Source organism: Morone saxatilis, unplaced genomic scaffold (genome assembly GCF_004916995.1).
Source record: "Morone saxatilis isolate NCDOM2014 unplaced genomic scaffold, NCSU_SB_2.0 Contig23, whole genome shotgun sequence".
NCBI classification, from domain to species: Eukaryota; Metazoa; Chordata; class Actinopteri; family Moronidae; genus Morone; species Morone saxatilis.
The window spans coordinates 9,082,569-9,099,052 of record NW_023339796.1 but is presented as its reverse complement, the minus strand read 5'-3'; the positions used below and the strand labels follow the sequence as shown (position 1 = coordinate 9,099,052).

General features: G+C 40.7%; 1 protein-coding gene across 1 annotated transcript; it reads left to right on the top strand.

Moving 5' to 3' along the window:
* Positions 1-630: 630 nt before the first annotated feature.
* Positions 631-6,850, top strand: gata6 (GATA binding protein 6; the record flags this gene model as incomplete). Its single annotated transcript, XM_035670037.1, is given in 6 exon segments — positions 631-1,539; positions 2,091-2,263; positions 3,069-3,194; positions 3,309-3,396; positions 3,499-3,596; positions 4,134-6,850. Coding segments are annotated over 6 exon segments (1,497 nt in total). The 3' UTR covers positions 4,296-6,850.
* Between the last annotated feature and the right edge of the window lie 9,634 nt (positions 6,851-16,484).

Genomic DNA, 16,484 nt, shown 5'->3' with positions numbered 1-16,484 from the left:
TTTTCTTACTGTCTTTTTCTCCTCCGTGTCGCACAGCTGCTTTAAACATCTGGCAGTGTGAGCCTAGCAGCACCGCAATCATCATTTCGGGGGTATTGTTTTATCGCTCCAGCCTGCCTCTCGGCCCTTATCTGTTTTGGGTCTTATCAAACGGTTATCTCTTTTGCTGTGAAGACATATTGCGTTTTGTTTCCTATCTGTTATGTGTGTGTACTTGTGTATATGTGTGTGTATATGTGTGTGTGTATATGTGTGTGTGTGTATGTGTGGGAGGACAGAGATTTGACATGGACGGACTCAGTGCCTCTTTAAGAGCGCCTGATGGGAGTATGGCAGTCACTGTGGATTGGAAGTGTTTTATTGGTGTTACGGATGACACATAGTCAGAGTCAACATGCCGTGAAATGAATAGTAAGATTCGAAGTTTGTTGGTTTTCTTATTGTTAAGTGAAGGCTGCTGTTTTAAAGATGAAAACAAACTGTACAGAGGAGCATTTGCGTTTTCTCCCCCTCGGAACTCCAGTTTCTAGGCTATAGATGTTTATAGGGCGCATTTTAAATTCACGTGTCCATAACTTTGCGCCACACGAGTAAAACTTATTTTCTTCCTCTCCTCTTGTTTTGTTACAGGGTAGACTACTCCCTGACGATTTTTATTAACCCCTACGGTGTATGGAAAGTGCTCCTGGATGGACCTGGGCGAAAACAGCTGGTCCATGGTCAAGCGAGAAGTATCCAGCAGCCCAGGGTCACCGGCTGAGCATACCTACCTGCACGGTGACAGCAGGAGGGACGGTCCCACCTCGGATGAGCTGAGGACTCCTCCGAGCGACCTTGACGCACTGGGGCACCGACGCTCCGACGGCAGATCACTACACTCCTACGTTCACTTCGGACACCATAACAACACCCTGACCACTGCCGAGGACATCCCGCTGTTTACGGATTTAGACCAGGGCAGCAAACTCGTCCTCTCCAGCGGAGCGCACAAGGCGAGCTTGCTGGTGGACCCGACCGACATGTACCAAACACTGGCCATCGCCGCCGCCCAGAGCCAGACTGGATATGATTCCTCCTCTGGTGGTTATATGCACTCCAACCCCAACTCCCCCGTGTATGTCCCCAGCTCCCGGGTGGGCCCCATGATACCCAGCCTCTCTTATCTGCAGGCTAGTGGCTCTGCGCAGCCGAGCCACGGCGTCTCCAGCCACTCGGTCTGGTCTCAGTCCACCCCGGAGAGCCCTTCATACAGCACCGGGAGCCCGCACACCTCCAGTCGGTTCCACTACCCTCCAAGCCCGCCCATGAATAACGGGACGCCCAGGGACACCGGTTACAGTAACACGCTGAATGTGAGCAGCAGGGACCAGTACGGCCTCTCTCGGCCCATCGGTGGGACCTACGCGAGCCCATACTCTCCTTATGTTGCACCGCAGCTGTCCCAGCTGCCCTCGCCTTGGACCGGGGGACCTTTCGATAACACGATGCTGCACACCTTGCAGAGCAGAGGCGCGCCCTTGATCCGAGGACCAAACGGAGGTAAGAAAAAAAAAGCTAAATAAAAGAAGACATAATGATAAAACAACTTTCATTCTGTCCGGAGGAATAATGGTTAAATTATATTAATCAGGCAACTGCTGAAGCGTCTTCATGCAAGGCATTGCACATCCAGTGCGCCTTTGTTATCCAAACTTTGTTTAATAAAGTACCGCAAAAATGCTCTTCTTATGTATAATTTTGTGTAATTGGGCTGCATTTGGTCTGAAAAGACATGCGTGTTTGAGTCCTGCAAGAAAAAATTAGCGTATGTGTGCGCAGGCCCATAACTGACCAAAATATGTATAAAATATATAATAAGTTTTAAAAAGTATAAATATATTTAAAGTGTGTCAGGTCTATAACTCTGTCTTACTACAGTTATACTATATGTATCCTGTAAATAGGGTAATTAATTATTTCACTACATTAAATGCGTGGAACTGATTTAATTTGCGTCACCTCACAGGAGAAAAGAAACGCAAGCTCTTATGATCACAACCTGTACGCAGACCCTCACGTTTAAAAAGCTGATTTAAGTCTTTATTTTTCAGTTTCAGATATTCTCGACGACATGGGGGAGAGCAGAGAGTGCGTCAACTGCGGCTCCATCTCCACGCCACTCTGGAGGCGCGACGGCACGGGCCACTTTCTCTGCAACGCCTGCGGCCTTTACAGCAAAATGAATGGTCTGAGCCGGCCATTAATTAAACCACAGAAACGGACGGTAAGCAGGGGACCACTTAACCGCTCAATTTCCTGCCTAATTATGTCACACAATGGCTGGAGGTTATCGCCTATGATATTCATGGTGTATAATGCAGAAAAGAGACCTTTATTCCACATATAAAGCTTTAGTTCAAATTTTTAAAAAACATTTTGTTCTCATTATTATCAGTGACTGATCCTGTAAACTGGGAAGAAATATATTTGTAAAATAGCCTATATCACAACCCATACATTTGATATTTTAGCTTTTTGTGCAAATTGATGACACAATTTAACACATTATACAATTATGTTAATTTATAAATCAACAATCAGAGAAATTAATCTGATGCGGGACTGGAAGATTTGGTGCCAGGAGGTCTTTTAGCCAATTTCCCATAATTTGGTTTTAACGGAATTGAATGTACTCATTTAACTTGATTAAACACCACCCATACATGGAAATATTTGTTAAAGTAATTAATCAGGCAGTTAAGCTGTCACACTATTAAGTGCCTCTGTTGAGTAATTTAATCTGAAAAGCTAACAAAAGGGGCAAATCTTTTCCTGGTGCCATTACGCGCATTACGCACAGTTTTTAACATCCTGTAAAAAAGCCGTGCGTAAATGGCAGTTGACTGGAGATGACAATAGGACCCGTATTATTGTTAGGAAATCGGATGTGAATGGCTGAATTGTAATTAAATTAGTGGAGTGTGGCTTTCATTTTAAAAACATTTTCTTTAACTTTTAGACTCCAAGTCTTGTGTTCCACTTAGGTATTGATTATAATCATTAATTCAATGTTACAATTCTGTCACCAGTCAACGTCCAGAAGAATCGGCCTGTCCTGCGCCAACTGTCAAACCAGCACGACCACTTTGTGGCGCAGAAACGCGGAGGGAGAGCCAGTGTGTAATGCATGTGGGCTCTACACAAAATTACACGGGGTGAGTCAAAGATTTTATTTTAAATTTCTCTCAAATTTAATTTCCAATTCGATTGACCAACGCATCACAAATCAAAATAATAATTGCTGTTTAAAAATGATCTGAAATCTGCAGGTACCTCGGCCACTCGCCATGAAGAAAGAGGGAATCCAGACGAGAAAAAGAAAACCGAAAACTTTGAATAAAACAAAGGGATCGTCTGGTGAGTCACTGATAATTATATTGTTATATGCTTATGGGCAATTGTCATTAAAACGCTGCTTTTTGCAATATGATCTCAACAATATATTTTATATATTTTTAGGAAATAACAACTCTGTCTCTATGACTCCCACATCCACATCTTCATCTAATTCAGAAGACTGCTCAAAAACCAGCTCTCCCTCTGGACAGGTCTCAGGGGTAAGACTTTGAACTATTTTGACTATTAAAATGTTTCCTGCTCCATTTCAAATTCAAAGCATCAAATAAATTATAATACATAATAATTGGACATATGTGTGATGTGGCACAATAGTTTCTTTTCAATAAAACCTGAAATGAAATGTATGGGTGTAATTTGAAAAATCCTTACAGTGACTTTCAAACTTTGTCCTTGATGCATCCTCAGGGTTGAATATTTTGTAATGAACAAACTGAAATTCGCTGCTGCAGGTGTTTTGCTTAAAAAGATCACATGCACGCTGACTGCATGCTCTGTGGTGATGACTGCTGCTAACAAATGTGTCACCATAATATTACAGTAAGATGAGCTTTATATTGCTCAGGATCTGGTGCTTCTTTTTCCAGTGATGTATTGCAAATGGCTTCTCAGTCCAAAACCCAAAGATGAATCACACTCCAAATAGGGACATGTGCTTATTTTATAACAAAAAATGTCTGCTTTAAAAATGCAATTTGGCTAATAATGTGAATTTTGCATTTGCTCTGATGTTGTAGGTCAGTTCATCTGTGCTGTCCAGCTCCGGGGAGGGAACGGGCTCCAGTTCAGCAGTGAAGTACCCGGGACAGGACGGCCTTTACACTAGCGTGGGTTTGTCCCAGCCATCAGATGTAGCTTCAGTGAGGGGTGAACCCTGGTGCCCCATGGCCTTAGCTTGAACATCTAAATCTTCGGGAGGACAGCAATCCCTGGCCCCTCTGTCTGGATACTATGTAGTATGGAAGTATTCGGGGGCAATTTTTGTTTCCTTCCTCGCAGCTGATGCAAGAAGAGTCGGACGGGGNNGGGGGGGGGGGGGGGGGAGAAGGGTGAGATGACCTTCAGTCGCAACTGCAAGCTTGAACCCGCGCGTGGAATAGCTGGGATTGATTTCCAGATTGGTGTGGGGATCTAGTTGCCTTTAAGAAAACAAAGGGAATCACCAGGCCACATGATCAATCAAGTGGCCTGCTTTTGGATGGTTTCTGGACCTGCCGTGCACTCGATATCTCTCCCATCCCACGGCACAGAACCAGATCTTGTTTCTTAAAATAAAGCCATCGTGTACATAATGGATTTCCTCTCTTGAAGAAAAAGCTATTGATTGGATACCACTGCTTCGTAAAGCGCTGTATTCTTTAAGGACATTTAGATTTTTTTTTCTTTCCACAACTGGAATCATGCCACAAGTGCCAAGACAACTTTTATGAATCAAAAGAAAAGAATATTTATAAATCTTCCATTGTTGAAAACATGGCTATGATTGTTAATAAAGATATCAATATAGAGTAGAAGTTAAACCATTCTGATGTCTTCTTTTCTAATATTTTTTCTCTTGATAAGTGTTTTTGTAGTACAGTAGTGTTGAATCTGCACATGTTTTCCACTGAAAGCTCTTACTGTATTTTACTGAAACTAGTTTGGTTTAAACAGGGTATAAAAGACTATGTCATCTAGTGGTTTTGTTTAATTATTTACTGAAAAGAAATGCAAATAATCAACTCATTCAGACTAATTTTTGATATTGATATATTAATGTTGTGTCAGCTGTTGAGTAGCATTAAGGTACTATTCTCAAAGCAGAGCTACAAAACTCTTTTCCATGTAAAGCAGTTGGATGGTTTGTTTGAACAAAGCACACCCAGAATAGCTGTGGGCCCACTGACCTTTATGTTACAAGACATAAAGTACAGAAGAAGACTGTTGGCTGCACTACCTGACTCACTATAAACTGTTCACAATGCAAGAATGTAGTGCTGCATCATTTTATACCACAATTAGACCAAAGTGAAGCGTGAGGTCACCTCTGAACAAATTCATGTTACTTTGATGACTTTAACTAATCCCTGTCAGGATTAACAGCAGTGTGTAATGGCCCAATAGTTAGTATAGTAACACACACAACATGAGGTGTTAAAGTTGACAGCTGAAAAGGGAAATAAAAGATGTATAGCAATGCAACGTTTTAATCAAAATGCACACTCTTTGGGGTAAAAACAGCTGCACAAGTGGCATGGAGAATCCAGATTTTATGAGAGGTTATGTTTAATTCTTCACACTATTTGTCTGAATGTCGTCCTGCAGTGGTGTGGGTGGAGTCTCACAAAGCCATTCCAGGCCACAAAACATTAATGAGGCGATTTAAACCCGAAAAGCAATCTGATGAGTGTCCAACCGAAAAGAGGGATATATTTCTTATTTTTGTTTTCTTTTTTTTCTTTGACAGCTTGCTTGATCCCAAAAGGGCATGTCATTCATTCTTCTGGACTTATTTATTTTTAAGATATCATGTTTATTTTAGCATCATTTTTGTTGTTGTTTTATTTTTTTTAATAAGAAATTATTTTATTTAAATTCAGTCCAATAAATTGTTCTGGTGATGCAAATGAAGTTACCCTGTGTTTTAAAAAAAAAAAAAAAAAAAAAGTATTTTGAAGTTGTGGAAAGAACCAATGTCCCTTGCATAATTTTAATATTACTCAGGCATACTTTTGTGTGAGGCAATCGTAGCTTTAACTCCCCATTTCTCCCTAGCCAAACTAAAAGGGAATAGTTTTATTTTCTCAGATGTTTTCATGATTGGGAGAGAAGAACATCAAAGAAAAAAAAAATCAAGACTGAAAAAAGACATTTTGTTCTTTTTTTTCGGATATTTCAATATTCCACCTAAATGTTTCAAAAATTGCATGTCAAACCAAACATTATGCTTGCCGATATGGTTTGGTTTGCTTCCACATTCTGCTTATGTTTCATTAAAGCAAGCCTTTATTCTTCCTGACAGCTTTTTCACTTAAGAGTTTTTCTTGTCTACTGGCCCCTGAAGCTCAAAGCACAATCCACTTTCCTGTGTCCTCTTGAACCAGCAGCTCAAAGTACCTGTCACATTGTTTACTGTACTTAAGCGAATATGGCCTGTGAGTAATACCACATGAAAAGATTTTAGAGATGGTTACGATTTATGTCTAAGCTTAGCGTTATCTGTCTGCTCTTTGACATATTGATTTAGCTGAGTTTATTGAGTGTGGAGGAATGTGCTACACTGCACAACAGCCACATCCACAGACCCTTATTTTTCTTGCTTTTTCAAAAACATCAAACTTTTGTGACATTTTATCAGAATGATACAGCCACCAACATTTGTTTTAGCCAAAACACATCCATGATTAAGTTTTATTTTTTCATTGTTAGTATTTCTTGTGTCAAGTTTTGCTGTAAATGGCAAATGGAAACATTTGGCATGTGTTCATTTGCTGCTGGGTGTTATATAAAACACAATTTGTACACCAAGACCACCAGGCATTAAGTCCTTGAGCTTTCACACAGATAAATTACCAAACCACCTTTAGATATGTAAATGCAAACTAGTGCTGAACTCAAAACACGAGCAAATATTTATAGGTTTCTGAATTTATGAGGTGGTCCTACCTTGGCACTGTCTGACTGGTATCCATGGTGCCGCAAGGGAGGAAATATAAACACAATAGCGCAGAAGTCCTCCCTGTGCTCTCATCTGGATAGATGTTCGCAGAGCTGAGGGTCACATCAACAACCACGTTCACACAGAGTGATGCAAATGGCAAGCTTACAGTTATTATCTGTAAAGTGATGGAAAGTAATTGTGAATGATGTTTGTCACAGAGTTGCAGCTTTGGAGGGAATGATGTTCATATGAGGAAAAAGAGAGAGTATGTGAGAGACAGATATAGGCAGACAAAGAGGGAGAATACAGAGATCTTGATGGCTGTGCAGGGTTGAAAGTCCTCCCAAAGTAAACAGTACAATCTAACCCAGCGGCAGCAGCAGCAGCAGCAGCAGCACAGGCCCCAGGGCTGTTTGGCCATGGGGCAGCAGCACAGTATGGCCCAGAGGCTCCCTCAGGAGATGCCCGTTGATCTTTCCATGTTGCCTTTCAAAGGAGAGCATTGCTGGCCCTGCCTCCGGAAGAGATGGGATCTCTGACTCAGCCCTTTTGGGTTTCCTCGACAGACACGGCGGCACATTCTGGGAGAAAAAAACACTTAAAAAACAAGATAGCTGTCCTGTTTGTGGAGTCTTTTTAGATTTGGAGTACCATCAAAAGATGTCTAATGGAAAGAGAGTTTGCGTATATAAATCATTTATTATTCTGTGATTTATTTGCCTTGTCAGATTCATAGAAAGCCAAGGTGTGCTTTCAATGGCATGTCCACAGAGCATGTTGCCTTCTCAGTTAGCAAACATAACCTCAACTTTAGAGAAAAGAATAAAGGAACCTCCTCCATCCATGTCACAAACTCTCACAGTCTTACTCACAGGAAGTTTGTTACACAAAAGTGGGAGTTTCAAAAGAAAATACTACGTAATGATGAGAAATTTTCTCTAATATTAAAACAGCAGGAAGGACACAAGTGTTAAAAACTAAATGACAGTGATGTGTTTGGCTCCACATAGAGATGACATCATATCACTATGTATAGTCAGTGTTACTTATTACACAAAGAGTGGGAGTGAGTTCAGGGAAGGTTGGGTGTCAAAACGAATGACACTCTTGCTGCCGAATAGTGAAAATCAGTGGGTGGGACACAGTGAGTGTGTTGTAAGGAATTCCAGGAAGTTGTCAGGAACAGGACCTAGTTACTGAAGGCTGAACGTGGAGGAAAAGACAAAAGGAAAAAGCTTTGTTATGACGAAAAAGGGAAAGTTCCTTGACAACCAGCCCTTTAACCTGAACTCTGACAGTTACCAATGGACCAACAGTCCAGCTGAAAAGCGAGCATGTACCACATTACTGCCAAGAAATCATATTTGTTCAACTCACAGTTATCTGTCAAAATAAAATAAACGTTTTGAGATGACCGTTTATTATTCAAATAATTGCTATGTTCTGGAGATTTGCATACAATTAATCTGTTTATGTATATATATAATGTAAATTTGTCAACTGCTCAAATCTTTCTCTCCTGATAATGATTCTATTAATACCGACTACCACTATCTGGTAACAGTGCCCTCTTTGTCCCATATTTAAAAACTGTATACCTGCACTGTGAATAACTCATTAGAATATTTTTTATTAAATATGAATTAATTATTGTAGTGAAAACAATGAATTTTATGATGACACTAAATAAACTCAATTTAAAGGATCAGTGTGTAGGATTTAGTAGCATCTAGCAGTGAAGTTGCCGACCACGACTAACTGAACACCACTCACGTGTGTGACGACCTGGGAATGAGAACAGTCTGTGAAGCGTGCAGGAGAAACTACAGTGGGTGCGACTACCTGCAGCTAGTGTTTGGCTTGTCTATTATACTGTAGAAACATGGTGGACCCGCGTTTTCTGTTGATAAAAATGGCTCATGTTAAGGTAACAAAAACCCAATAATTCCTTTATTCAGGTGATTATAGATACAAATATTATATTCCATTTCTACCAATAGATCATACTAAATGTTTTTCACTGAACTTTGTTCCACTTAATAGGGTCAATATTGGTGCCAACTGTAAGCCAGTGTACTGAATCAGCCTGTCCCTGTAGTTTTCAACAGCTATACACAGACATTAATGTCTTGACATATTAGGACTTCTCACTCACTCCTTCAGTACCTGTTGCCTTCTCTAATGTGTAACTAACAATACAACCTTAAATATAACATGGGGGCTGTATAGTTTTATATCTGGTTGGGATATTATAAGAAAGACTGATCACAGGAACATTACTGAATGTTTGGTTGAAGCCTTTGAGTCTCAATTACTGTGAATGAGCCTCACTTTCTTCTTTAGTTTTCATCATAGACTGTATTGAATCGAGGTGCAGGATTTAACTGTGGTAGTCATCCAGGCTGCATCCGCACAAGGCTCATTTGAGACATCTGTTCTTTGGTCGATAGAAATTCTGTGGTCCATATGGCCTCCATCCCTCATCAAACAATTAAAACTAGATGCTGCAGAAGAATAATACATACGTGTGTATTGGGAAAAATATGTTTCTACTTTAATATTTTAGTGTCTGGTACTGTAGGCACAGTAAATAAAGCTCTACTCGGTTATACAAACATTCAAGACAAATGAATGCTGGGATTAAATGCCTTGCCTGCCAGTGAAAAAGCTGGTCACGTTTTATGTTTGTTCAATCTGTTGTGTTCCCCCTAAAGGTGCAGACTGCTGGGAACTTTCTGTAATGAATAATGTGCCAAACTTGCACTTAGGCACACAAAACACAAGGTCACTGTTAAGAAAATGTGTTTTTGAAAGAGGGCAAAGCAGTAGAGAGTAGAATAGAGAATAGAGAGTAACGTAAGCTACTTTTAGAGGGCAGGCAACAGTACATTTTGTGTAACTTTTTGGCTCCAGCTAGCATAGGACTTTAGATCACACAAAACAAGCATGAATCCAATTGGATTTTCACAAAACCAGAGGCAATGCCTTGAAATAGGCTGTAAAGTTTGTATGGGTAATGTTCCTACCTGCACTGGGTTTCTCAGACATCTCTTTTACTTTGATTTCCTGTCTGTAGGTGATGCTGTTTTCTGTCTGTTCACTCGGCTAAAGCTACTCATGCAAACCACGCTAACCCAGTTCTCTTTCTATTTATTGACAAGACTAACAGCCATGCTAGCAGCACTCTGTGGTGGTTGTACTCACAACGAAAATGCTAACTTACAGGTATTCAACAGTCATTGCTTTACCATGTTCTCCCTCTTAGGTTAGTGTTTTTTTTCTTCCACTGGATGGGCAACTTAGATGGCACTTCATCATGTTTTCTCCACTGAGAGGGGACCCTAGAGGGTACATCGTCACATTTTCTCCAATGGAAAGGCATCCTAGAGGGCACTGTATTGTGTTTTGTCCACTGGAAAGGCACTCTAGAGGGCACTTCATTCAATCATGTTTTATCTAGCACAGAGGCATCTAAGAGTGAGTTTCCCCACTCCATCATGTTGCTACTTCGACTCTGGTCTCCCTACTGGTCAGCTCTTCAGTAAACTTCCTCTTAACGGTAGAAACGTTTCTTTTCATGCTGTGTGTACTCACAGGAACAAAGTAAAGTATGTGACAAGCCTAACACAATTTGACTATCAAATTCCCTGTTTCTGCAATGCCAGTTTTGTCAGGCAACTGTTACACTGTAATAGAAAAGTTATTTCATTACCAAGCTCTCTGCCTAAAGGGGTCTGGGCTTTAAAACTCGGCCACTAAATCATGTAACTCTTGTAAGTATTTTCTGCTGGAGTACGCTGAGATTCTTGGGAGTTCAATGCAAGGTTACAGCTATCTCTCCTCTCCTACAAGCCCAACAGTCAGCCTTGTGTCCAAGGCGTTTTGAATTAAGTTCAGCGCTCTCGTGTATGGGAACCCGAGCTTGCCGCCAAATGCAATACTTCCCGGAGTATTTCTGTCAGAACCCTGGCCTTTAAAAACAAAACACAGTGAAATCACAGCAGGCCTGTTTTAATCAATTAAACATATGTCAACAAGCAATATGCTAATCACTGTCTTGACGGGGAGAGCAAATTCTCTCCTGGTGATGTATGATCAGAAGTCAATCATGACTGTGAAAGGACTAATAGAGAAAAAAAATGGGTTCAGTTTCAGTTTTTAAGTATACCGTGTTGGTGAAAATAGGTGGAACAAATCTTTCAAAAACAGTTCCTGTTTAAGTCACACAGGTGCCGTGTAAAACTGATAAAACTATGAGTCAGAGACGGGTTATTTCCATGCTCCATGATGTGTGTTGTATGTTTGTGTTTTTTGAGTCTATGTTTGACTTGAATAAAGAGGTAGGGGGAAAATGCCTTCAGTTGTATCAGATTAAAGCTTCTAGACAATCTGTGAGTCAGTGTCGTGGTTTCGTTATTTGGGTCAGCTGAGGGCTGTGAAGTTTGGTGGGATTTTACCAGCCCCTCCTACCCAGAATGCAGCACAGAGTCTCAGACTTTAGGACTTCAGAATGAGGTATGCTTGTGTAAACACCGTTTGGCCCACTAAAGTCTTGAAATGTAATAAATTTACATCTAGAGCTCAAGATAGCAGCACAGCCACACAGTGAAGACGGGGGATAAATTGCAGGATGCAGCATCTTGACAGAAGAGCCCAGTGAGGCTCCTCTCTTGCCTGCTGATTGGGCGTCTCTCTACTGAGACCTCTTATGAAAACTCCTGATAACCAAATGAGCATCTAAAATAAATAACAGGCTGACGCATGGCAGGCTCCCAAACTGAAGAGACAGCCACTCATTAAAATCTCACCAGGCATTGTAGTCAAATTCTTTAGATTTATTTAATGTGTTTTACTTTTTACACATTTATAAAAAATACGACCAATCCAAAAAGACAGAGTTCTGTTTCGTATTCTTGTTATTGTGAATATACAAAGCCGACTTCTAAAGGGTTAGGTTTTGTAGCTTCACCCATCTCTTATGATAATATTGTACTCACCAAAGTAGTTGCTGAGATCTCCTAACGTGGTGATCCTACTGCAAAAACAAGGGCAACAAGCGGTCAGACATTCATACAGGTTGTAAACTAACTCCAAAGCAAGCGAGACATTCCTTGATTACACTGGAATCACAGTAATGAGTAACTGTTTTGTCAAAAATAAATAGAGGCAACAAAATAAAGAAAAGCTGATGTTTTTCCTCACTAACTTCTTAAAGTACAAGTGGACAAGCTGGCAAGGCTACTGAAAACTAGCCTAAGCCTATATGTTTTCATCGGTCATTATTTACCTTACAGGTTGTAGTGAGAGTCTTCCCAGGGGTTACAGCCTGACTTCCTTGTTCATTTTGATCTGCTATACTTGCACACTCAGTGCTCCGGTGCTACGAGGGATGATACAGGTAGGCTCAATTTTACCATTTTATCAGGTTTACCTGATCTGGTAAAACTATAAGCTTGTTTACACCCTGTATGGACGTCTGACCACTTTATTTTTCCCCCTTTGGACCTTTTTTAACAATGCTGCTATGTTCCAGGATCAGCGATTACTTTTAGCTGATAGAACTGACGGCCGAAGCCACAAAATAATATCCAAGTTGTAAAAAAGCGTAGTGTTCGTTTTAAAAACATCCACAGTGGCATAGACTGCATTAAGTCTCTTGTGAACCCAGTGACTGAATACAACAACAGAGCTGCTTCCTTGAGCTCCCCTGACCAGGCAGACCCTTTGGCTGAGGCGACCAATTAATTATAGACGTGACTTTAAAACTTCCTGTTTTTCCCTCCTTAATTAAGCCAATCTGCCCTGCTGCTCTAAAGAGAGGAAATACCTCAAAATAGTTCCCAATTTCAGCACATTCAATTATTTTGTGCCCAGTACAGATTGCATCAGACATGTTAATGTACGGATCAACAATGTTTGATCACAGGGAAATTATGTCTGTCATTTCTTCCTGCTTCGCCCCCAAATAATGTGGGAATTGTGAGGAGAGTTGGTGCTCGACATGGGCACAGCCTGCATGCGGATTAGCAACTACGTGCCCTTAGTCAGGCCCATCCAACATCAATCTCTGCCTGAGATGTTTATTATTACACTCATGCGATCACTTATTCTGAGGAGAGAGGAAAAAAATTCCCTGATTTATGCCTCCACTGTTACCCTTTCCTGTCCTCATTTATGAAAACAAAATTCCAGTGAATTCCTGCAGTATTAACACTAAGCAGTTATAAGGTCAAGCTTTCACTTACACTGCACAATTCAACTGGCTGGCCAAAGTATATGCACAGCTACTGCACTGTTAGCTGCAACCTCACTGTATGTCTTTTCTGCTGCCACGAAGGCTGAGAGAAGGAGTCTGAATACAAACTTACAAACTGACCTTGACAGCAGACACACTTCATATCTCGTTGCCTTTATTTTTTTTCCAGTTACACTAAATCCACAGCCAGTGTTCAAGAGCACCAAGTCAACTTGACTGTTATCATAAATGAACCAAACTTGTTGAACACCTGCCAGCGTTTTTCAGTGGTGCCCTTTTCAACTTTGAACTGAAACTCACCTCCAAGCCTCACCCGTTGTGTTTTTCCCTGGGAAACAGGAAAAAGGAGGAGAAAGTGAAGACGTACGTGGCCGCAATTCCAGGGCTGGGTAGAGTGGATTTTTGTGGAGGGTTTCTTTAGAAAAATCTGGAGTTTAATATATAATTTAAGCACAATGGCAAGTGAAATTCTTCCATTAGCCATATCAGGTGAATACCATCTATTGTTCTGTGCTGTGGTATGTTGTGTCAGATGTGTCAAGCAGTAGGTGAATTTACTGTGAATGCGGATTCTAAAAAAACACTATCAAAGAGAATTATGTTTTTTTTTTTTATTATGCCTTTGTTTTATATCAGGAAATAATATATTTGTTGGGGATGAAGAATTCTCCATGACACCTTTTCAAACGTGTTTTTGAAATAGAGGAATGAACAAAATGAGGGTCATTTTAAAACGTATTTTTTTGTATTTATTATTATTAGGGTGTACTGCTCTGTCCTTATTAATGACAACTACCTGTACACACATATAAGTCCTTATAATTTTACATTTTGATGTGAAATAGACATGAATAAAAATCTGTAAAATACAACACCAAAATGAAAGTTGATAAAATGTCTCTAGCTGCTATCTGTCCTAAAGTGGAATATGATACTTTCTGACGTCAGATCAAGACAGTTTACATCACTGTTTGGCCTTCTTTTGCACATTACTCATGAAGTAATTGCTGAATCCAAACATCTTACCGGGTCTCTCTTGGCTCAAAATCTAGTAATTTGGACCTTGAAGCTCTACTTGTATGAAATGAATGACAATTTTATTATATTTTTTTATTTCTTTCTTTTCCTTTATAGCTACCAGTATAACGGTACTTTTGAACCTGGCTTTTACAAATGAGAGACCATGTAGGTGTTCTAAATCCAGGACAGATCTTTTTTTTGTTTTGTTATTTTGTGACTCCACAGAGCTGCAGAGTGTCTGTTACATGCTAACCAAAAGGCTTACTGACTACAATTATGATATCCTGCTTCCAGAAAGCGGGTTAAAGGGAGCCCTATTATGCTTTTCCTAAGTTTCTGTCAGATATATAATGTTACAATGTCTGTTGATATTAAACAAGGCCAAAGTGTCAAATAATTATGTAAATGTATGTAAAAGTAATTCCTGTGGGCTCAGAGTCCTGACTGCTCTGAACGTTTCCGACATCTTTTTGGAGATTTCTTTTTATAGTTTTTTGCTCCAGGCAGAGCACGGCGGCACACTCACAAAGTACAGGGACACACTCAATGTGTCTACGTTACCTGTCTGCTGTGTTCAGGAGTCAGGACTGTCCCTTAAAGTTTTTGTATGTCTTGCAGAAAGTGCTCTTGCGGGTTGTGAAGGTTAAAGTTACATATATTCAGTTTTTTTCCCCTAACAAAGTAGAAGTAGCAGAGAAGCTACTGGACATCAGAGGTAAAACCAAGAGGAAATATTTTGTGCAGTAATCAGTAAGGCCCAGTCCCCAGAAAGACTCAGCTCCGGTGGCGTCCTCATATCGTGGTGGAGTTTTGATTGTGTTTGTTTACTGCCATTTGAGTATTTCAGTGGGCTCAGAGGTGGCAATGTAATGTAACATGGGCACAAGATATTACAGCTTAACCATGTTGGTTTCACATTGTTCCTCAAGTGGCTGAATTCCTGTCATTCTTTAGAGTCTGAAGTGAAAGAAAACATTCTTGTAATTTGTTAATTTAAACACAGAGGAAACAAGCCTGCTGGCTTATGACTTACTTGGCAAGATTAAGAGGATCCTGGCCTTGCATTCTGAGTACTGAATTACAGTCATTCTGCATTGATTGTCACAATGTATTTCTGCAAAGCTGGACACTTCACAGGTCTCAGTCGCAGTAGCTGACACCTACCCTGAAGAATATTCATATTCATAAGTATAAACCCTTAAATTGTGTTCCTTCAGTGGGTGCTTTTACAATCTCGCACTGTTTCATCAATTTTATTTAATTCTGAAGTAAAGAACAGATGAAGAGAAATGGATGCCTGATTTGGTGGACTGGCGGTATGACATCATTAAAGAGGAAACCCAAGCAGGCTGGCTAGCTGTCCTGTTAGAGGCCCCTCAATAAACAGGCTGGTTATCATATCACTAACATTTATTTAACCCTTCTGCAGAAGGTGTTCTGTAGAGGGTGTGCAGGGGAGGGAGCTGTTCCCGAACCCTCTTTGGCTGACCTGTTACCAACCTTAACTCATATGCTAAACATTCATAACGACACACACAAGCCCACGCAGATTCATACACTATGAATAAAGAAACACCGTTGCTTTCTTCTTTCTGCCGTTAAGTGTTTCAGACTGCTCTCAAGACATCCCCCTACTCCCTCGAACTCCACTTTTCTCTCTGCCTCCCACTTCATCCAGTCCTCCCAAGTTTGGCTGTCTTTCTGAGAAGGAGGACTGAAAACATGACTTCAGCAAAGAGAAAGGGTGTAGGGTCAAGAAATGAAAGGATGAGAGAATGAAAGGTTGAGGGTAATGCTGCTATGCTTGGATACCTTGCGCCCAACTCTGTTCCTTTCCGGTTTGCAGTGAGACAGTGGACTCGGCTCTCTCCCACAAATCTCCACAGCCCAGCGCCAGGCTGTGTGTTTTCTTAATTCATTACTTAAAGGAAAGAAATGCAGCCCATACCAAAATAAATATGGCTCTCTTGGATCGGGCCATGTGTCATAGTGCGATAGCTCCAAGGAAAAGGCTGTTGTTTTAACCGGAGGAGGATGGAACTCTTTGGCTCTGCAGAGCGTCTGTCACTCTGCTCTCTGTCTCCGTCACACAGCACAGACCAGCAGCGTGCACCCTTATCACATGATTTAGACCTAAATACATTATTTTAAAGAGGGCAACACTTAGTGGTG